At 37.7% G+C, this 23,937-nt stretch overlaps 1 protein-coding gene across 2 annotated transcripts in view; it reads left to right on the top strand.

Annotated features, from left to right (window-relative positions):
- The window catches only part of ZEB1 (zinc finger E-box binding homeobox 1), a 122,964-nt gene extending 99,894 nt beyond the window's left edge, over positions 1 to 23,070 (top strand). For both annotated transcript variants that reach the window (XM_082045396.1, XM_082045395.1), the window contains exons 3-9: positions 2,095 to 2,157; positions 3,782 to 3,943; positions 7,567 to 7,769; positions 13,597 to 13,702; positions 15,232 to 17,045; positions 18,617 to 18,797; positions 20,605 to 23,070. In XM_082045396.1, the coding sequence (XP_081901522.1) occupies positions 2,095 to 2,157; positions 3,782 to 3,943; positions 7,567 to 7,769; positions 13,597 to 13,702; positions 15,232 to 17,045; positions 18,617 to 18,797; positions 20,605 to 21,146 (3,071 nt within the window). In that variant the 3' untranslated portion in view covers positions 21,147 to 23,070. The remainder of the gene's footprint in view (positions 1 to 2,094; positions 2,158 to 3,781; positions 3,944 to 7,566; positions 7,770 to 13,596; positions 13,703 to 15,231; positions 17,046 to 18,616; positions 18,798 to 20,604) is intronic.
- Positions 23,071 to 23,937: the final 867 nt, after the last annotated feature.

Genomic DNA, 23,937 nt, shown 5'->3' on the forward strand with positions numbered 1-23,937 from the left:
GCTGTGAGTTCTGCTTGATGGAACAGTGTCCTAAGATCTGTTCCTCCATCATCACATCCCTTTCTGTTGCTTCCCAGCAGCTGTATTTTCACCATGGTAATGGGGGTTCTGAGGGCATAATTGTAAAGTTGTCTTCCTGTGTGGACCATACACAGCTATAAAGATGGAGTTCTACTTAACATTTTTCAAATTATTACTCCTACAGCATTAAGGAAGGTCATCCCATGTGGATAAGGGCTCCTCCCTGTCTGATACCCCACTTTTAGATATTGGGAAGAGATAGTACCAAACAGAGGTTGTGATTATTAGAATTAGAGAGGGTTTTAACTTCACTGAGGTTAACATGTTATGCCATAAATTCCTTGACATTCCCTTGAGAAGCATAGCTTTTATTTGTACTGAAGCCAATGGAATTTGCTAGAGATACTGTCATTTAAATTTCTATGAGTAATAACTTACTGATATTTCCTCTCTTCCATAGAGCCTATTTCATAATGGAGAAAAACCACAAAGCCATTTTAAAGAAAAATAGTGGGTTTGCATCACGATTGGTTTTAAGCAATTAAATTTTGGTATTAAATTTGCATTGCGTGCAATTGTCCATCTTACAAACTCTGAACCAAGTCTGTAGTATCATGAGTCAAAAATATAATTAGTTCTAAGCCCCCCATTGACCAATAAAATGCAAACTGTTTGGGGTTTTTTTTAGATGACAATTAAAATTAAAGTAAGATCTAAGAGTTACGTTTCCTTTAAAGTGTATTTCTTGTTTGTGACTATGTGCAGATATTATTGGTCTGTGGGATTTTATCAAAGTAGATAGAATTAACAATCTTTTCCTTTGAGGAACCTGGTATTAAGTGAGAACTTTAAGTTCACCAAGAATTTATCATCTTCCATATAAAGGAGAAATTGGCTTCTCCTGTAGTTTAAAAGCTGGAGTGTTCTGGGGATTTGACTTGTCAAACCAAAGGCTTTTTCCCCTTACTGAAGTAGAGTGAGGTAAGGGAAATAGAAGTATAACCGTTGCCATTTCACATTGGAACAGTTGTGCAGTCTAACCCCCTGTGCCATGCAAGAGTCTTTCTGCACTGCAGCTCTGAAGCATCTAAGCTTTCCTTAATAAAAGTATGAAATAATGCTTTGATTTCACATCTATTAGTGTACGTACCACTGATAAAGGAGCAAAACAACCAACAAAGCTTTCCTGTGCTCTCCTGCCATAAGCTGGGTACTGACAGAAATGGCAGCGGTGGCCGTTCCAATAGGAACTTCCTGGCCCAGGCTACCCAACGAGTGTAAATTAGGAGCAACTAGGGCCGTGTATTTATTTGAACCAACAACCTATAGTGAGTTAAAACTTCCATGCAGCATCCTGGAATGCTGCAGCTCAGCAGGAGCTGGTGGAGCTTTGGAGGCAGGTGGGATCCGTGAGCTTAGTTCTGCAGACATCTGGTACCTGCAAACTCATACTGGGGTTTGTAATTGATATGGGAAGTGGTTTTGTAGTGCATGGTTTATCTGAAGTGGGCAGCATGTGTTTAAAAACCTTGTTTGCTTAAGCAGTGGCAGCCTTTAGGTGGTTTCTAGACAGTTTACAAGAAAGAAGACACATTGGGTAGCTGTTTGCAGACATTACCAGCAAATCATCAACCATTTCCAAAAACTGCTAACTGGAGAAAATCATGTAAATGTATTTGTTTTATGATTTTCTGGCTTCCACAAATACTATTCTTGTGTTTCAGCTGCATTTATAGATAGGGTTATTTAAATAGCTGAATCCATATTTGCTGGAGAAACACACTGTCCCTGTTTTGCCTTTCTTCAAATAATAGTTTGTGTTTAGTGTTGCGTCCTTTTAAGATTTTGTTTCTTTAACCAGGGAAGATCTTTGTGGTTCAACTGGTAACACCCTGCAGAAATAATGTGTAATTCATATTTTTGAAAGAACATTGTGTTTAAATGCAGTTCTAAACAATACAGAAATTGAAAAAATGACTGAAGAAACAACTCAAATATATTAAGTTGTCGTTGTGTGTGTGGCTTGTTTTGTTTTGATTATAAATATTCTTTTTGTGAAATATACTATTTCAGCTGGAAAAGAAACAAAGGAAATCCTGGGGCCTGAAGCTCAGACAGATGAAGTTGGATGTACAGGTATTTCTTTGTTAATTTGAGTTCCTTATTCATAAAGTGCTATTGAATTTTGATTAGGGAGCATCCTGAAACCTTTGAAGTTCTCCCACCTCTCTTCACAAACTGCTTTGCTATTCCGTGCTAGGGGTTTTAAACTGTGAACACTATTCTAGCTGAAGAAGAACAGTGTGGCTTCCATTCGGACACCCTGGGCCTGGTGGTGGAGCTACCCAGTGACATCGAGCAGTCCCCTCGCACGAGGACTTAGGAGCGAGAGCAAAACAAAGGATAGCACTGATCTTATACATGCTTGTATAGAATACAAGTACAGGTCAATAGATAGTGTTTTAAACTAATAATGAATATTACAAAATAAACTTAATACTCTATCTTATTATCAGCTTCTCTGTACTGATTATAGAAAAGGCCAAATAAAATGTGTATCTTCGGTTTCAGAATCAAACCAAAACACATGATGCTTTGTTATTTTGTTATTTCTTTGGTTGAGAAGAAAAATTAACATATAGCCCATCCAACTTTCTAAAATATTTTTGTGTAATTTTTCAATGCCCTGAACACTAAATGGTTAGATACTATTGGTGTAAGCCTTATTCATAAAAACAAGCAAACAAACAAAAACCCAAACAGAGATATGTTAAGAGTGTAGCTACATGCATTCCTTTCAGTGGCTCTAAGGTCAAGTCTCCCCAAATAAGCAAGAGCTACATTATGTGTTAAATTACAGTCTATATATGCGAAACACTGTCTTCTGTCATAAAAAGACTATGTCAAATTGTAAATTGAATATGTGACTTCACACTGAGATACGAATCATAAAACTTCTCCTTCCTATTAAAAATATAGCTCACATTATTAATAGCGGAGAAGATCGGTCATGGGTTAGTGTGCCACAGGCAGAGCTCTCAGAAAATTTTCCACCATGTTATAAGTAAATTCTATCAGCAATGTATTTAGGCAAATACTTGGTAGCAAATATTTATCATACAAACTTTAAGTGAAATATTTAATTAATTATTTGCTAACTTTGAAATACAGTTTTTAATTGATTGTTCTTTAAGTTTTAAAGTGGAAAATGTTGAAGGATGTTAGCTAGATTTGAGACCTTTTTGATAGCCATTTCCAGCCCTGAAGAACAAGCCACTCCAAGTTTGCTGCATTTCAGCCAACCAGGCTGTTAATCAGGGTTTAAATATCTTCTGAGCTTGCACTGATGAACAGGTCTTAAATAACACTTTAAAATATGTCTTGAAGGCAACTGACTTACTTTTGCAAACATAGGAGCCAACACTGTAAGCTGGCCTTCAAACTACAATGGCTAAATCATAATTAATACTGCATTTAAGATTTTTAGGCAAGTTGAGAGGAGCAGCTAAATCTAAAATACACTGAGTTGAAGAAGCAAACTGTGGTTTTAGTCAAATTTTTAAATGTCATTATGCCACTACTTCTCAGTTTTAAAACTTGGTATATCCTGCCTCTTAAAGGGCTTGACCTATACAAGTTTTTTTGAGAAGTTTTGAAATCCTTGGATAGAGAGCGATTTGAAAATGTGAATTACTGAATCCCATTTGTGTTCTTTTTAAACTCTTCGTTTCCTATCTTGTATCTTGTTTTTCACTCGTAGTAAAAGAAGATGAATGTGATTCTGATGCAGAAAATGAACAAAACCATGACCCTAATGTTGAAGAATTCCTGCAACAAGAAGATACAGCTGTTATCTACCCTGAAGCACCTGAGGAGGACCAGAGACAAGGCACGCCAGAAGCGAGCGGTCAGGATGAAAATGGTAAGTATGCCACCAATTCAGTTCTTACCAAATACATTGTGCTAACTACTTGACCCAAAAGTTCTGTTGTGTTTTAGAAGACAACAATGCATACCTCTGTAGCTTTGGGAAAAAAGAAATCCTAATTAAATAATTAGAAGAGAACGGGATCATCATGGAAAAAACACCGTTAGTTGATTTTGTGGAACAAAACATGCCCTGGGATTCAGTTAAGTGTGTACCTAAGTAGTAACATCCGGTAACTGGAAACAAGAATTCAAGCTCTCATAAATTCATTCACTGGCATTATACAAAAGAACAGAACAAACATTTATTACTTATGATGGCACTGAAGGAAGAGAGTGTAGTTTTACATAAGAATAATGTAGGGGGAGTTATAACACAATTTTTTTTTAATATTTATAAATTAAACCCTCAAAATAATATAATAGATAGAAGTTCTTTTATTAGGTAGCCAGTCTATGACGGGTTTAGGGCTTTTTTCCTGAAAAGACGGCATTGGAGAAAAAAGAAACATTGTTTATACAAAAAGGTCTATCTGAAAGAACCTAATGACACGTTGTTATTATTTGTAATGAAAGCCCATTAAGAATTACTATTTGGCTTTCAAATACACTTTGAAAGTATTGTTTCATAATGAAATGAGAAAGGTTCTTTGGAGTGAGAAGTCATACTTTGTCTTCATTTCTTCGTCATGAAACATCAAAGGCATCCTTATCATGAAGTATCTGAAGGCAAAACCCGTTCAGATTGTTTTTGCATTCTGTGCTTTCTGAAGCATTCAGCTTTCATAACCTGTGAAAAGTGCAGTTTCAACCAGATTGTGTTCCTTTATTGAAGCATTTAAGATTTACAAAACAAAGTAACATCCTACATAAAAGTTAAAGTTGTTGTCTTCCAGTCACTAAAAAAAATGTACATAATTGAGCAAAACATGCCCAGGTAGCTCTGTTACTGTGCTGGAGTCTAACGGTGACCAAAGAATGGAGGATGTTAACAATTTTGTTCTGCTGTTTCAGAGATTTTTCTTTATTAGAGATTCTAGAAAGAAAAAAGAAAGTAAATTAAAATATTTGAGAAATTTAAACTCTCTACATGCCTATTTATATACAGAAATAGGACCTGAATTACTAATATTTTCTCATTTACAAGTTTTGCAAAATTCAAGCATGATACATGCTCAACAGTAGCATCTTAGAAATTACAGTTTAATTAATTTAAGGTTTTAATCGGTAGTTGCAGTGGCATAGATTGTCATTAGTTTTACAGGCTTGAAATATGACTTCCATGTAATCATTAAAAATACACATTTGTATGAATAATTTAAATTGAACTTAGCCCAGTAAGTTCACAGGGAAGTATTCTGAAAATCACAATGCTGAACAGTAATGTTCAGTGCTTTAATCACCTGGGATAGAAAATGCCAAAAAATACAGTGATATTAGGTACAGATACATGCTTCCAAACTGGGGGACTGGACAAGAGAAGTGACAGAGAGCTGGAGTCTTTAGCGGTTTTGGGAAACCATAGCCATTTCTCTATTTACTCCAATGGAAACAGAATTTAAGTTAATGCGCCTGTGACATGTCCACTGAGTTGCGTTCGTGCTGAGATGGAGTATTCTTTATGTCAGGTGAACTGAATTGTAGGTGGAAAAATGAGAAGTGAAGGGAAGCATACTGTGTCTATATGTGTGGGGACAGGTTCATTTTTGGACAGCCCAGCTAATCCAGGAAAAGCAGAACGGGATAGAACAGGAAAACCAGCGCAACATGAACGTTACATGACAGAGAAGGTGTTGACTTTTAGTAATAATGAAAATGAGTCTGACTCTTCCTTCTTCACTGTTGCAAGATCAATGGCATGTTCAGTACAAATAAAGTCAGTGAATTCCACACAAGAGAATGAATTGCTACTGTATGGAGCATATAATCAATCTATGGTGTTAACTGCTGGAGGAGGTCATGAAGATAAATAATTCAGAAGTACTTTCTAAAGTACTGGTTAATTTTGTGAGTATTAATGATGCTTATATTTCTGCAACTTAAAATGACAGGGTGTACAAATTTGCCCCTCATGCTTCGGAGCATAAAATGATTAAGAGTAAAGACCTTCCACCTTCCTCTCCTGCTCTCACTCAGCACAGTGGGTCGGTACATCCTTGCAAAAATTTGCTTCCCATTTCCCTTGAAGCATGGAAGGGTAGTATTGTCACTGGAGGATATCACACCTTACAAATTGATAGTTTGATGAAATACAGCAAACCCTGCATTTATTTGAACATACTTTTATCAATCTATAAATTTTTTTTCAATCCTTCATAAATGGTGACTTCTCAGAAATGGATTTGTGAAATATTCAGTTTCTGTATCAGTACAGCATAAAGTGAAATCAGGTAGAAATAACTTCATGAAAGCCAGCAGAACAGATTCCATTGATCACATCAGAATCATATTAATGGCTTCACATTTGATCTCATTCCTGTCACTCAGACACTGTGTCCTCTCTCCTTTCTGTCCTGATGACAGTACGTCCTGCTAACAGGTACATATCCGTGTATCACAGAATCATAGAATGGTTTGGGTTGGAAGGGACCTTCAAAGCTCATCTAGCCCAACCCCCCTGCAATGAGCAGGGACATCTTCAACCAGATCAGGTTGCTCAGAGCCCTGTCCAGCCTGGCCTTGAATGTCTCCAGGGATGGGGCATCTACGACCTCTCTGGGCAACCTGGGCCTGTGTTTCACCACCCTCATTGTAAAAAATTTCTTTCTTATATCTAGTCTGAATCTCCACTCTTTTAGTTCAAAACCATCACTCCTTGTCTTATCACTGCAAGCCCTATTAAAAAGTCTGTCCCCATCTTTCTTATAAGCCCCCTTTAAGTCCTGAAAGGCCACCGTAAGGTCTCCCTGGAGCCTTCTCTTCTCCAGGCTGAACCACCCCAACTCTCTCGGCCTGTCCTCACAGCAGAGCTGTTCCAGCCCTCTGATCATCTTGGTGGCCTCCTCTGGACCCTCTCCAACAGGTCCAGGTATAAAAATTATTAACCATGTTTCTAATAATTTATTTTCAATTATCTTTTCACTTACCATTCCGTGCTACATAAAGGGAAAGAAAAAATACTCTCTGTAGCTCGCAAAGACTGTTTACTCCTTAGGATCTGAAAATAGGATGGCCATTAAATGTTTCAGTGATAGACTTAAATTGATAAAGAGCATTTGAGGATAGCCTGTGATTGAGCAAACCAGATCTACAAGATGACTAAATCTTAAACCACGTCTCACAATTTTCAGACCCCTTTTTAAACAGAAATACATGTAGAAGCCCTAGTGCTATTTTGAGCAGTCCAACAGACTCACTGTGAGAGGTGAGATCTTGGGTGATCATATTGTGCTGACTGTCTCTAGTGTCCACTGGGGCAACTGTACCATACTGTTGTTAGTAACAGTAATACCTGTGGAAAAAAAAATTATCATTATTCCTTTTCTAAAACAAAATGGAGCTTCTAGCATCTGCATGTTTTCTTACAGTAATATATGTAAATGTAAAGCATGTTTGTTGATGTTAATAAGTTTGGAGCACACATTTATTTAAACATGGTGTATTGTTTCTTCTGTGTAGGAACGCCTGATGCATTTTCGCAACTGCTTACTTGCCCGTATTGTGATCGAGGGTACAAGCGTTTTACCTCTCTGAAGGAACACATTAAATATCGCCATGAAAAAAATGAAGATAACTTTAGTTGCTCCTTGTGCAGTTACACGTTTGCGTACAGAACGCAGCTCGACCGCCACATGACATCACACAAATCAGGAAGAGATCAAGTAAGTGGTGTTTGGATTAAGGATTTATTGTCCACTGTAACAAGCTGTGATTTATTATGAGCAAAAATGTACAAAGCAAGTGAGTTGTTCACATGAGATGATCTACATGCTGAAGTCCCAGTCCTGGGGCATGGACTTAAACTTGCTGACAAGTCAGAATTTTTCCATATCTGTCAAAGAGTGAGATCTGAATTCCTGTGTTTTAATTCATCTAGGCAGTATGGTTGAGTGTAAATTTTAGTTTTCCAAAGTGCTTTATTGCATTTATAGGGGTTTTTTTTCTGTTCATTGGCTAATATTACATAAAAATTATTACGCAAATCTAATCATAGGTCTTTAGAGAAACACGTAGATTTTTCTCTCATAAATCCTCTTTGGCTTTACTGTACCCATTTTTGCACTTAAAAAACGAATCATTGTGTTGATTCATTTGCTGGAACTGTGAGTTGCAGTTTTTAAATGCAATCCATGCTATTGGAAAATGTTCAAATAACTTGTGCGTAAAGTAAAATGTTTCAATACTAAGTAGTGCAATAGAAAGAGCTAAAGGTACTCTGAGCTTGTTTTCCATGGTTCATGAGGGCATGGTTCCTTGAAATGTGTTCCATGAGTTAGCCATCTCATCACTACTGAAGGTCCTGAGATTCTGTTCTGCTTTCACTCTTTTTCTTTTCTTCTTTTATCCCCATAATTTCCTGTCATCCATTCCCAATTACATGCTTCCATAGCTTATCAGAGACGCTCTGAGGCTCAGGAACTAACTGAAACTCAGTGAAACAGTCAGGAGTTATCCAAGAAAAAAATACACAGTTTTTCTGCCACCAGGTTAGAGAGAGGGGGGCTTGGAGGTGTTCCCATCTGAGGACAAACTAAAAAGGTTGATACTTTTCAGAGAGAGAAAAAAAAGCAGCATAGAGGGGTGCGAAGCAGCAAATAATGACAAGAATGTAAAGGGAAAGGCACTTCAATATTTCTTGCAGCCCTAAACCAACAGAACTTTCATTAAGCTGAAAGGCTGTAACACAAAGTAAAGGAGATGCTTTTTTAAACATTGCCTTTTAACCTCTGTTCTTCACTAAGAATTCAACAGGCTTCAAAAATCTACTACAGGTTTATATACCTGAGTGTTTACATTCACAGGTAAATTAAATAGGAAAAATTGTTACAAGTGTCAGCCATCCTGCTGCAAGGATTTTGCTGTCTGACAGGGTTTGGAACAACCTCGCCAGCATATTCTGAGGTGGCAGTTCTTGTTTATTCAAATATATTTCCCATTCTGTCTTGCCCTCTTATTGGCTTGGCTTTGACTTTAAATCTTCCATACCGCTTATGTTTTGAACTATATAATCTATGAATGCTTTTTGTTTAACCCTTTTTTGTGAGCTACTACATTTATTTTCAGTTTTTCCAACTAGAAGCCTAAAAGCAGAGAATAACATAGTTGGAAGGGCTAGAAGCCTTTCCCATATTTGCATGAAGTTTGAATGAAAAGAGAAAAAGTACTATGTAAGTAAATAATCTCAGAAGAATCACTATAAAGGGAAACTTAAATTGTATTCCTGCTGATATGTTTTAATCGGCTTATACTTTTGAAGGCACAGTTGTATTTGATGAATGTTTTTCCTATGCAGTATCCGGAAGTCAATACTACACCCATTTAAGTTTGTTTTTTTCCTCCAGAGCCATAGCCAGGATCAAAACTACAGTAGTTCAGATATTTGGTAAATTTGAAAGGTGTATTTGTTTATGTTACTGTCACAAAGTTGTCATGTCTACAAAGTTGTTGTGTCTTCAAAATTGGCTTCATGTGCGTGTAAATGATTACATCATTGGTGTAATGGAAAATCAGTTCTTTTCCAAAGTAAAGCATAGACCTCCTGGTTGTGGATCTTGAACAGCTGCATCTTCCAAACTTAATGTCTTATTATTTGGAGAACTTTGTTAGCTGGTTAGTGTTCAGCATGTCACAAATGAGCAAAGATAATGACTAGTGTAGTAAGGGCAGTGGAAGATGTATGTGCGCACTGTGCCTCCCTCCGAGGAAGGGGAAATTATGTCAAACTGTGGCTCCTTCTGCTCCAGCAGAGACCAAGAGCCATCGCTGCTCTTCTCCTGCGTCCCCTGTCCCTGCCGTCTCTCATGGCTCCCCTGGCTGCGTTTGTATTGTTTGCTTTCTCTTGTGAAGCGCCAAAAAAGATATTAAAGTATGAATAAGGCCTTCTTATATGTATTTTTCTTCTCATCAACTTACAGAGCACACATAAGTAGTCTGTTAAGATTTCCTATTGCCGTGGACGCCACTGAGAAATAGCAGTTCTTGAAGGCTGTGGTCAAACCGTCTGTGGAAAAAATCCTGATGTACCTGTAATTCCTGTTTTCCAAATAATTTTTGAGGATTCCCTTGAATTAGTTTTAGTTTTCTAGTGTGAACACAGTAAACTGTAGTCCAAAGCACTGTAAATATTTGGTGCAGGGATGTATTGGTGGCTAGTTACAGATCGTAATGCTGATGTTTCTTCTTTCAGTCCTTAAAGGAACTCAGAGGAGATTCTTTGAATGCTTCAGTTAATTCTTCAATTATCAGAAAACAGGAGTTACATACAGTGCATTAAGAAATACATTACATGTCAGAGGCACACAAAGTGGATTTAACACTACTGAAAGGGGGAAAACTGTTTGAATCTAAGAAAATGAAGGTGGAAGTGTGTAAAAGATGGTACTTTAGAGAAGAGTTATGATTCGTCAGTTAGTTTTAAAGAAGATCCTGGAGAGTAACTGTGAGGATGTCCCAGATTTATTGAAAAAAAAAATGTATAGGACAAACAGCAAGAAAGCTGAATAAAGCATTAAAAATATAAGAAAACAAGGCAAAGTATAATAGATGGAAACACTGCCTAACAGAAAGTTCAAAGCAGCTTGTAGCTATGACCAGGAAAGCAGGAAATCTCATTAAAAAATTGATACAAGAAATGTGGGCTTCCATGGCTTGGAAGCAGAACATTGAATTTTAAAGACTTGAGCAGAAACATTTCTGACAGATTGAATACATGCACTAATATTTAGTATGAATATTTATGTAGTCCAGCATCTGCAGTAGCTGTATATGTGCTGAGATCCTTTAACTGGTATAATCTCAAGTGAAACAGTAGTAACTGATTCTCTGCAGGCTTAAGTAAATCCTGACACGGTCCTCTAGACTCAGTGAAGTTAGCTCATTAAAGTGAAATGCAGTGAGTCAGGCACAATCACCTAGAACATCATCTTCAAGGGACTTGCTTAAACAAAACTGAAAAGCTGTTTGGACTAGCAAAAGACAGCTGACAAACCCGGCAATAAGGGTCAAGTGCTAATGAGGATAAGTCAGAGCGGAGGCCTCGCTGCGGAGCCCGGGAGGAGGCGGGAAGGAGCCCACCCCAGGAGGGTGGGAGCAGGATCTGCGAGAGGTGAAAACTGCAGCTTAACCAAACGCTTATCCCAGGGGAACTGTCGAATTAGAGTACTTAGAAGCAATTTAGATTATCTTGTTTCAATTCGGCTTCTGTTAGCATCTGCATCGTATGAAGGAGGACAGGATGTAGAACCGGGGGGGCTGATAATTTGGACAGCCTATCACAGAATCACACAGAATCGACTGGTTTGGAAAAGACCTCAGAGATCATCGAGTCCAACCCTTGGTCCAACTCTAGTCCGTTTACTAGATCATGGCACTAAGTGTCATGTCCAATCTCAGTTTAAAAACCTCCAGGGACGGCGAGTCCACCACCTCCCTGGGCAGCCATTCCAATCCTGACCACTCTCTCTGTAAAGAATTTCTTTCTAATATCCAGCCTAAATTTCCCCTGGCAGAGTTGAAGCCCATGCCCCCTTGTCCTATTGCTGACTGCCTGGGAGAAGAGACCAATCCCCACCTGGCTAGAACTGCCCTTCAGGTAGTTATAGAGAGTGATGAGCTCACCTCTAAGCCTCCTCTTCTCTAGACTAAACAACCCCAGCTCCCTCAGCCTCTCCCCATAGGTCTTATGTTCAAGTCCCTTCACCAGTCTTGTTGCTCTTCTCTGGACTCGCTCCAGCACTTCAATGTCTTTCCTGAACTGAGGGGCCCAGAACTGAACACAATACTCCAGGTGTGGCCTCACCAATGCAGAGTACAGGGGAAGGATCACTTCCCTTGTCCTGCTGACCACGCTATTTTTGATACAGGACAGGATACCGTTGGCCTTCTTGGCCACCTGGGCACACTGATGGCTCATGTTGAGCTTCCTGTCAATTAGTACCCCCAGGTCCCTTTCTGTCTGACTGCTCTCCAGCCACTCTGCGCCCAGCCTGTAGCGCTGCAGGGGGTTGTTGTGACCAAAGTGCAGCACCCGGCACTTGGCCTTATTGAACTTCATCCCATTGGATTGAACTTCATCCCATCCTATCTCATAGCAGAGCGCTCTGACTTTCATCCACCAAACTGCATGGCTGTGGGTTCGCCAGGTCTAAAGGCAGAGATCAGAGCGGGAACATCATCCTGCCTTTTGATCCATCCCCACTTCTCCAGCGTGGATCTCAGCCCCAGCTGCCGTGTCCGCGCTCAGGGAACATCCTCAGCGCTGGGTGAGCACCGGCTCCAGCATCGCCAGCCGCGGCACAGCGGGACGAGGTGCGGGGCTCCCCACCGCGCTTCACCCCGGGGGAAAACACCTCTGCCCATCCGCAATACTGCGCCCCCAGAGAACATGAATAGCCCTGTTATTGGATTTATGGAAATACTTGCCCAGTTACCAAAAATGTCCAGCTGCATCCAAATGGTGGTAGAGTTTCTTTTTGCAAAGTGAGCTGTATTTAAAAAGGAGCTCTGCTTTTTTAAATAAACAATTTGTTTGATTCTAAACACTTCTAATTCCTCCATTTCATGTTGGTAATTAAGCTGCTTCAACTTCAAAAATGTATGTAATTTTTGGCTTTAAAAATACACATTCATAGATATATACAATTTATAATTAAATTATTTATCCTGTATATATGACATATATACTACATATGTTTACACACCTTTCTTACCTTTTGCCTTTTTTTATAGTAGTATAACAATAAAGCTAAATTCAACTTTGAGTTTAACAATAAATGTTCTCACAAGGCAAAATATAATAAAAATAACAATAGAGCTTCAATGCACATAGAGAAGAGGTTTGATGTTGTGTACTTGGGGAATCCCTCCATATTGTTATGTATTTTAATTTAGTTTTTTGCATTTATTTTGAGAATTAATTGTGACTGAGAGTGCCTTTGTTGTCACTGAGCCATCTTCTCTTGAGCAATCCTTTGGCATCATTACATAGAGGAATCCAAGGCCAACAGTAAGCACTGGAAGCATGTAAATGGAAAAATCAAGTCAACTGATTAAACTTTAATAAACAGGCTTTTATATGCTTTAGTGTTTCTCTGTCCTGCGTTACATATTCTGTGGGTGATGGGCTTGGGGTTTTTCTTGGGTTTTTTTTGCTTTCACAAGTAGAATTAGTGTGCATCCTGGAACTTCTTACTCACATAACATGTCAGTGCAAGCTTCATCTGACTTAGGACAAGGAGCAAATACATTTGGTTTGGTTTTTTTTTTCCTTTTTTACTGTACTAGATTTATTCAGAAGATACATATGGCTCAGTTTTAACCTGACTTCTAATTTGTTTCTTTTTCATGCATAACGCATACCACCTTCAGTCTCTTAAAATTATGATTGATTCTTTTTAGTTTTGTATCTCATTTTTACTGTTGCAATGTGAAAATTCAAGAGGTTTTTCCAACATGCTGTCCTATGCAATAATTACAAATTCTTTCTTACAGAGACATGTGACGCAGTCCAGCGGTAATCGGAAATTCAAGTGCACTGAATGTGGAAAAGCTTTTAAATATAAACATCACCTAAAGGAGCACCTACGAATCCACAGTGGTAAATAAATCGAGTGTTGAATTATGTACTAATGTTGGCATTTCTACTCTTTATAACTTTGATGTGAAATCAGTCTTGTAACTCTAAGCTTAAAACACTGGTGTTTTCCTTTTTCTTCCCCTGGGACTCTGTAAGCACTGACTGCAGCCTTTGGCAGTGTGCGGGAAACACGCAGGATAACTCAAGAGGATTTACAGTTGCAGATTAAGCTCTGACAGCTCAGGAAAACTTCACTTGTGGCAGAAGAAATGGGGCATCCTTCTGGCCCTTCTTCACTTACCTGTTTTTTTTTCCTCAGTGTTTGCACACCACTCAGCATGTTGGGAGCCTTGCTAGAAAATTTTGATTTATAATAATTGGGACATAACAACTATGCTTCCTACTGTCTGTGGATGTGACATTATTAAAATATCATATTAAAATGGCCTCAGGACACAGATCTGCAATATTGATATGCTATCACAAAAGTTTCCATTTCTAAGAAAAGTATCAATTTTTAAGAAATATAATATATAATATTATATATTAAATTATTATAATAAGTAAGATGTGGTCACTCAGAAGAGATTTTCAATTTCTGTCTTTAACTCGAATTTACCCATTGACGGAAATCTGAAAACAAGGTTTAGGTGATCTTTGCCTTTCTTAACAGTTGCTCAGCTATGATAATAGCAATTAAGAGAACCTCACATAGAAGTCCTCCCTCACCAGACTTAATTTCATTTCCATAGGGTAGTGGCACTGTGCCTGTGCATGAGAAAGCTTCAGTCAATGTACTTTTCCATCTGAAGCAAGCCAGCTATTTCAGATTTTCCTTTCCCTCTGTAGTACAGATCCCCTGAAAAGCTGACTCTGACTATGGGTCTAACAATCACATAGTTGTGTGCATCTTCCTGACAATGTAACCTGACATTCATCTCTGAAGGCAAACTTAAATCTGTCTTCTGCATGTGTCTCATTTCCCTTTACTTAAACTTTGCCTGTTTTTATTCATCTGGTAAATATTGTAGGCAGATATGGATATGTTGTATTTGAGTTTGCCACAGTAAAATGTGCCTAGCTCCTTATATAATTATGACTTGCATTTATGGCATTTATATTTTTTCTTTGGTTAATTGTATTTTTTTTTTCCATTCTGAAGTGGTTTATGCAGCTTCTGAAGTTAGCAGTGCTACTACTTGAATGGAGTTTAATGAAATCTGCCAGTATCGTATAGACTCATTCATGTGATACGTAGACAATTACTGGTAAATACTGGGTCATGATCATGTGGGCTCCATCCTACATCTACTACTAGATCACAAACTTATTAAAGGACCCTAGGATCAGAGCTATAGATGATATAATTACTCTTTACTGTTCAGTTCACTGTGTAAGATTTTCTTTTCCCTAGGATTATTTGAGAGGTTATTTGGGTGTATTCCTTTCTAGTTACTATTGCTTGATGAAGTTACACTGTAACCTAGTATACTGTTGCATATGCCTTTTTTCTTCTCTTTCTCTCTCTCTTTTTTTTTTTAAATCTTTAGGAGAGAAGCCATATGAGTGCCCGAACTGCAAGAAACGTTTTTCCCATTCTGGTTCATACAGTTCACACATAAGCAGTAAGAAGTGTATTGGTTTGATGCCCGTGAATGGTCGGGCCCGGTCAGGGCTCAAGACGTCTCAGTGCTCCTCCCCTTCCCTTTCTGCATCACCAGGTAGCCCAGCAAGACCACAGATACGACAAAAGATAGAAAATAAACCCTTGCAAGAGCAACTTCCTGTTAACCAAATTAAAACTGAACCTGTGGATTATGAATTCAAGCCCATAGTGGTTGCTTCAGGAATTAATTGTTCGACCCCTTTGCAGAATGGGGTTTTTAGTGGTGGTAGCCCATTGCAGGCAACCAGTTCTCCTCAGGGTGTGGTGCAAGCTGTTGTTCTACCAACAGTAGGTCTGGTGTCTCCCATAAGCATCAACTTAAGTGACATTCAAAATGTACTTAAAGTGGCAGTGGATGGTAATGTAATAAGGCAAGTATTGGAAAACAATCATGCTAATCTTGCGTCCAAAGAACAAGAAACAATCAGCAATGCATCTATACAACAAGCTGGCCATTCCCTCATTTCAGCTATCAGTCTTCCTTTGGTTGACCAAGATGGGACAACCAAAATTATCATCAACTACAGCTTGGAGCAGCCAAGTCAGCTTCAGGTTGTTCCACAAAATCTAAAAAAAGAAAACTCTGTTCCTCCAAATAGTTGCAAAAATGAAAAAACACCGGAAGATCTTACAGTGAAGTCTGAGAAAGATAAGAACTGTGAAGGAGAGACCAATGATAGCACTTGTCTTCTTTGTGATGACTGTCCAGGGGATCTTAATGCACTTCAAGAATTAAAGCACTATGAAACGAAAAATCCTCCTCAGCTTCCTCAGCCCAGTGGAACAGAAGCTGAGAAGCCCAACTCTCCTGTCCCATCAGAAACTGGGGAGAACAACTTATCTCCTGGTCAGCCACCTTTAAAGAACCTTTTATCGCTCCTAAAAGCATATTATGCATTAAATGCACAACCAAGCGCAGAAGAGCTTTCAAAAATAGCTGATTCAGTGAACCTACCACTCGATGTGGTAAAAAAGTGGTTTGAAAAAATGCAAGCTGGACAAATTTCTGTGCAGTCTTCTGGACCGTCTTCTCCCGAACCAGTTAAATCAAGCAGTCCCACAAACAATGATGATCAAGCAGCAACTACAAATGTGGCTGAACCCCAGAGCAGCACAGATAATCTACAAAATCCTGTCAATGCGACAAAATCTCAGACTTTACCAGAGGGATCCACTCTGAATGGTTCACGCAGTAGCACGCCATCCCCATCGCCACTAAACCTTTCTTCATCAAGAAATTCACAGGGTTATACGTACACAGCAGAGGGTGTACAAGAAGAGCCACAAATTGAACCTCTTGACCTTTCACTACCAAAGCAACATGGAGAGCTATTGGAAAGATCTACCATAACTAGTGTTTACCAGAACAGTGTTTATTCTGTCCAGGAAGAACCTTTGAACTTAACTTGTGCAAAAAAAGAACCACAAAAGGACAACAGTGTTACAGACTCTGATCCTATTGTAAATGTAATCCCACCAAGTGCCAATCCCATAAATATTGCTATACCTGCAGTCACTGCCCAGTTACCTACAATTGTTGCCATTGCTGACCAGAACAGTGTTCCATGCTTGAGAGCTCTTGCTGCCAATAAGCAAACCATTTTGATTCCACAGGTGGCTTATACATACTCTACTACAGTTAGTCCTGCAGTTCAAGAAACACCACCAAAAAACCAGACCCAAGCCAATGGAAATCAGGTACTTTGGTCCCTGTAGTCCTGTATGTTGTGTGTGACGTATTTGTTCTGTATCTGTGCTGAACTAGCTGGAAACTGTCAAGATAAATTAAATTAAATGTAAATATAAGCTCTCAGGTTTATTTGGCTTGATTGTTATTGTGTAATAAATGTTACTGTTAAGACTTCGGCAAAGCTAGCTACCTCAGCAGCTGGAGTCCAGGCTGACATGAACTATAGAGTTCTGTGCACAGATGAGTCAGTTCTTCACCGTATTCCATCATTCAGAAATGTCTTCTAGGACATTAGTGCTTAGTATTTTAAAGGGAGTTTAATTCTTCTGAACATAAAGCAAAGTAAGGCCATGGCTAGTGTTTCTTGCTGGCTCCTTATCTCCTCTTTCTCCACATCCAGAATATAAACTATTTGACACTTATGGTTACTCCCCTCACGCTTTCTTGACTCAGCAGAGTAGCTGAATTCCTCCTACACCATGATAACACTTTAAACTAAATTCACATATATTCTCAGTTGAAAGTCGGGCAGGTATTTACCTTCATCTGCTGTTCCTGTATCCTGCCCCATTCCTCCCTGGGTGCATCCAGATGTGATCTATGGAAGTCAGTCTTGCTGAGAAATACCTGTGCGGGTTGAGGGAGGAACAGAGCAGAACAGACAAGTGACTCCTGCAAAGACTTGGCGTTTCTAATTAAGTCTTAGAAATTGGCTGTTCAGCACTTTATACAGGATTCTGTATAGACAGAGACTGAGGAGCCTTGAAGAATTACGTGGTTGCTTATATGTTAAACTTTGAGACAGACAACTTTTGAGGTGGTTGGCATGCATCTTTATATTCAGTTTTGATATTCTATGATGAGGTTAATTCTGTGTGTGGTGATACTGCTGATATCAGTAGAAAATACTGTGCTTCTTTACAGGTAAGCTACAGGGCTTGAAGCGCTTAGAGATAGGCAACAGTTAGGATATTTTTAAAACTTTTTATTAATGAAACATTTGAAGTCTCCCAAATTTGGGGGTTAAATAGGAATTGTGGTAGTTTTATGAGGAAGAGTGTAATCAAATACGCAAAGTCAAATGATAACTTGAATATCTTTTTGTGAAAACTTCATTAAAAAATAATCATCATGTCCATGAAATCCATGAGGTAGCAAAATGTGGGTGACAAACATTGGTTGAAAAATGCACTTAGATATTGAATTTTCTCTTCCAGCTTACTGAGGTACTTCATAGATCTGTAATGTTCTTTTCCTTCCTAACATTGCATTTATTTTATGGGCCCTAAAACATGATGTGTCAGTGTAGCTTAAACCTGGCCAACAGTCACATTTGGATGTGATTAAAGTCAGTCCCAGTGAGAATTCTGCATCTGTCTAGTGGCAGGGACTGCAAAGCAGAGTAATGCAGCAAAAGAGGGTTTTTTTCACTATGTAAGTCTAAGCAACTTTGTTTGGCTGTTTACAAAACGGAATGAAAATAACAGTGCAGCTTCAGCTTACGTTTCATAAATTGTGTGCTGCATCAGTGTTGGTTTTTTTTTAATTGAACTCAACCTTTTTCGTAATTTTTCTTAAGGATGAAAGGCAAGACACTAGCTCAGAAGGAGTATCGAATGTAGAAGATCAAAATGATTCTGATTCAACACCCCCAAAGAAAAAGATGAGAAAGACAGAAAATGGGATGTATGCATGTGATTTATGTGACAAAATATTCCAGAAGAGTAGCTCGTTATTGAGACATAAGTATGAACACACAGGTATGTACTAGGAAAAGCAGTTTCAGATCATTATTTCATTGGTAGCGTCTTACTGATCATCTCAACTGGAATCCAGTTCTTGGAAAGTGTACGCAAGCACAGTAATCCTAAACCCTGAATACAAAAAAGGGAGTTTCTTTGCCATAGCCTGTAATCAAGAATGTATTACTTCTAATTTACCCTGCCTGGCTATAAATTAAGAAAAATTAAAAATCAAAATTATAAATTACGAAAAAAGGATCATGTATGTAAATGATGCCTTACATGAAAGGCATACAGGATTTTCAAATTCAGCCACATTTGTAATTATCTGAAGTTAACAACCATTTGTTAGACATGGAATCTAAGCCCAAAAGAACTCTGTTTTGGCTTCAATATTTATTTTTAATTTCTCATAGGTGTTCATTTTGGCTCCAGTTCTGGTGTCTTTTGTCTTTTTTTTTTTTTTTTTTTTTAAATAACTCTTGGTCTCCTATTTCTTCTGTGATGTCTTTAAAAAAAGGCATTTAAAAATTGCTTTGTTATTTATTCTGCATATTAATGTTTTAATTTCATCTCACAAGTGGAATTAAAAATATTGTCTTTACAGCTTGATCAAGTTTCTCAGGTTGTATTTCTTAAGACTATCTATTTTCATACCTTTCCTGTCCTGAGACTTTTAACTTCTCTTTTTCATAACACAATTGTTCTTTCCATTCTGCTCTTAAGTGCAGTGTTCAGAATCATAGAATCATAGAACTGCTTTGATTGGAAAAGACCATTAAGATCAGTGAGTCCAACCATTAACTTAGCACTGCCAACTCCTCCACTAAACCATGTCCCTAAGAGCCTCATCTACACATCTTTAAAACACCTCCAGGGATGGTGACTCCACCACTTCCCTGGGCAGCCTCTTCCAATGCTTCACAAGCCTTTTGGTGAAGAAATTTTTCCTAAAATCCAACCTAAACCTCCCTTGGTGCAACCTGAGGCCATTTCCTCTCATCCTATCACTTATTACTGGGAGAAGAGACCAGCACCCACCTCGCTGTTTGTGTGGCACAAGGTGACATGGAGGTGTTGATCTTCTGGAGAGTGTGACCAGAAAACTGCTGTCTTACTGTCTCTTTCTTTTATGTCTGGGCTAAGACCATGCAAAGTTCTTTTGCATAACAACATTGAGTGTTGAAATCCAAATGACATTACTAAGCTCATGCTGTGTTTATAAGAAATGCTAAAAGCAAGGCAACTAAGTAGAAAGATAGAAAACAGAGCAAAAAGAGAACAAAGTGAAACAAAGCAGATTTTTTGTTGTTGTTGTTAATATACATGTAGTCAGCAAATTTTATACTTGAGGCACTTACCTGTGCCAACCTAGATTTTAGAATGGTTTTCCTTTTACCTGTAACATGGAAGGACTTAATACACAAAAACCAACGTAAAAGCTTAGCTGATTTTAAATTGCCATTGATACAGAAAGTTAAAATGGTTTTGAGTAAAAATAATGTTTAATGCAAGAAAAATGTTTCCTTTTCTGATATACTAGATTAGCACTTTTTTGGTGGTAAAAGTTACATCTGAGAATCTGTTTGTCATTCTGTGTTCAGTTTTCCTGAAGAACTTAGAAATGACTCATGTAATTGTGACAATACACCCTTGCACCCTTTGGGCTCAGGTGAGAAACCCAGCTTGAGAATGTGTGGAGTAGAACATCTCATTAAACAATGTTCTTATTTGTTGGTAACATGTATTTTGCAATGAAAACAACAGTATACATTTTTAAAACTTCAGCTACAAGATGTCCAATTGTTTGTTCTTTATTTTGTAGGTAAAAGACCTCATGAGTGTGGAATCTGTAAAAAAGCTTTTAAACACAAACACCATTTGATTGAACACATGCGACTGCATTCTGGGGAAAAACCCTACCAATGTGACAAATGCGGAAAGCGGTTTTCACACTCGGGATCTTACTCTCAACACATGAATCATCGCTACTCCTATTGCAAAAGAGAGGCAGAAGAGCGTGACGGCACCGAGCAGGAGGAGACGGGCCAGGAGGCCCTCGGCAACGAGCACGCTGGTGCCAGGGCATCTCCATCGCAGATCGACTCGGATGAGAGGGAGAGTCTCACCAGGGAAGAAGAGGAAGACAGCGAAAAGGAGGAAGAGGAGGAGGAAGAAAAGGAAGTAGAAGGACTTCAGGAAGAAAAGGAATGTAGAAAACTACAAGAAGTAGAGGGTGATGAAGAAGAAGAAGAAGAAGGGAAAACTGAAGGTAACAAGAATGATGAAGTTGTAAATCAAGCAAGCAATGCAGAACCACTAGTTATACAGAATAATGGGCAGGTGTCAGAAGAAAAAAACAAATAAAGCTTAAATGATAGTTTTTTCTATAAGGAAAAAAGTTGGTAATGAAGTTCGTTCTATATTATACATGCTTTTCATGGAAACGCAGTAGCCTGCATACTGTGATTTCTGTTCACTACTGTGTAAAAAAATATATATATAAAAAAAAGGAAAAAAAAAAAAAAAAAAGAAATCCAGGTGTGCCTGAACCTCAAACTTAGTAATTTTTCACACAGTTTTCAAAGTTAGGAACAAGTTTATAACATGAAGCAGATTAGAAAAATACAGTGACTCTGGAAGCAAAGATTCAACAGGTTGTAGGAAACCTGATTTATTAGACAAGCATCTGGCATCATTTGTTTTATCAGTATTAATTTTCATTCTTAAGTTGATTAATTTTTAAGCTGTACAATTGGGAGAGATTTATATGATTTTTTTTTTTAATGGTAAAACATTTCCTAAATCCACTTCAGTATTTTCTTATGTTTTAAAATGTGAGAACTTCTGCACTACAAAATTCCCTTTTGCAGAAACCTGTAATGCAGTTGCGAACAGTGCTTGGCTACCTTTGTAAATTCAACCTAGAAGGTAGCGGTTTATGACTTTAGATGTTGTAGTAGAGCATATTCTCATTTAAAGTGTATTGTTAGCCTTAAGAAAGCAGGTGATAGAAGAACTGAAGTTTCTTACTCGTGATGAAAAATGTAGTTGAAAAGATTGTCGTCGAGTTCTGATTGCAGGGACTAACAGTGTTAATACTGGTAAGGACAGCAAAGTCGTCAAAATCAGTGTTTGTATTTGTGTTTTGAGTATGTAGTAACGATATGAAGGATATGATATGAAGCTTTGTATCTCCTTTGGCCTTATGCAAGACCTGTGTGCTGTAAGTGCCATTTATCAGTATTGTAAAGGCTCTGAGCAGCCTTTATCCAATGCGTGGCCTACAATAACTAGCATTTGTTGATTTGTATCAAACTTCCAAACTAATCATGGGGAAAAAACACTCAGCCATCAGAGAAGTAAGAACACTGGTATATTTCATTATTTAATTATTTGGTGGTATTTTGGGTTAATACCTGACTTGCAGAATTTCTCTACAATAATTACAAGGGAGATTTTCTAATCTGCTTTATTGGTTTACTTTAATTTCAGACACATACATGACATGTTATTTGGCTCATAAGTATTTTCAAATGTTAGTTATTATGGACCCCATTTATTAACAATGTTAGCTGATTTTTACCTATCAGTATTATTTTATTTCTTTTAGTTTATAGATCTGTGCAACATTTTGTACTGTATGTCTTCAAACCTGGCAGTATTAATACCCTTCTTACTGACATATGTACCTTTTTAGTTTTAGAAAACTTTTATATTTATGTGTCTTATTTTTATATTTCTTTATTTATTACACAGTGTAGTGTATAATACTGTAGTTTGTATTAATACAATAATATATTTTAGTATGAAAATTTGGAAAGTTGATAAGATTTAAAGTAGAGATGCAATCGGTTCTCTTGCATTGAGATTTGATTTAACAGTGTTATGTTAACATTTATACTTGCCTTGGACTGTAGAACAGAAGAATTAAAATGGGAATGTATTAATTTTACAATTGCAATCAATTCATTTTACCTTTACCCAGTTTTTAATATAAAGCTCTTAAATTTTGAAATTCACTGTGTGACTAATAGCATGATGCTCTGCAGTTTTATTAAGAGATTAGTCTAACCATAAAACTCTCATTTCCTTAGTAAGCCAAAATAGAATAATCTTATAAACAGTGTTGGGAACAATGTTTAACATTTTTGTGCCAATTTGTTCCTGTATTCATGTATGTATGTTACAAATCCGAAACTTCATTTTTAAGTTCCTTGTTACATCATGGTCATTTTCTAGTTTTTTACCAGACTCCCCATCTCACAATAAAATGCGTCAACAAGTCTGACTTACTGTCATTATTCTGGTAATTTAGAAAACGGTTTTAAATTATTTCTGTAAGGTGTTATTCAGAGACGGTTCCTGCTTCAGTGTTGAAACTTGGTGGGAAGGTTGACTGTGTGCAGGCAAAGCATTTACATGAGTTTACACGAGTTTATTGATTCTACAAACGTTAGTAGAACAACTGAGTTTTCCAAATGAACCATGTGGTTTTGTGATATTTTTGTTGTCCTTTATCTAATACACAGTTTAACCCTCTCTTCCAATAAGACTGCTTTTCAGGGAAGTAAGTCTGTAACTGTTTTCCTGATTTAACAATAAGCTCATGCAAAACTTGATGTATATATCGCTGTTGAACTTTCCAAAGATACGGCGTCAACATTGCAGATCTATATATATAATTTCAGTCATGTAGGTGTGAAAGCTTGAAAGTTGTATTACATGTACTTGTTTACAGTGTTTTGCAGTTTAAGCAAAGTTTTGAGACTGTTCTTCAAGCAAAGTTCTGTTCTTTAATGATCCCCAAAAGCAGATTTCAGTTATTGATTTTTGATTTTTTATGACACGACTATCATATGTTATTTTATATATGCATATCTAAGTTTTGAATAATTCTGAATATTATCTCAGTGTTGATACATATAAAAGAATTATCCCATATATTGTTTTACGTTGTCTATAGTTTGTTGTACAATATAACAAATATTGCATTTTTAAGTCGAGTAAGCTCCTAGCTCAGTGTTATTTCATTGAGGTAGATATGAGAAAGCTGTTTTGAAAAAAATAACCATTTATATTGCATTGATAATGTTGCCTCGTAATTAATATCATAACAGAATCAATCAGGTAGTTCAGGATTTCTTGCGGGTAAAAC

This window comes from Streptopelia decaocto, assembly GCF_964273445.1.
Source record: "Streptopelia decaocto genome assembly, chromosome: 2".
In the NCBI taxonomy this organism is placed as follows: Eukaryota; Metazoa; Chordata; class Aves; order Columbiformes; family Columbidae; genus Streptopelia; species Streptopelia decaocto.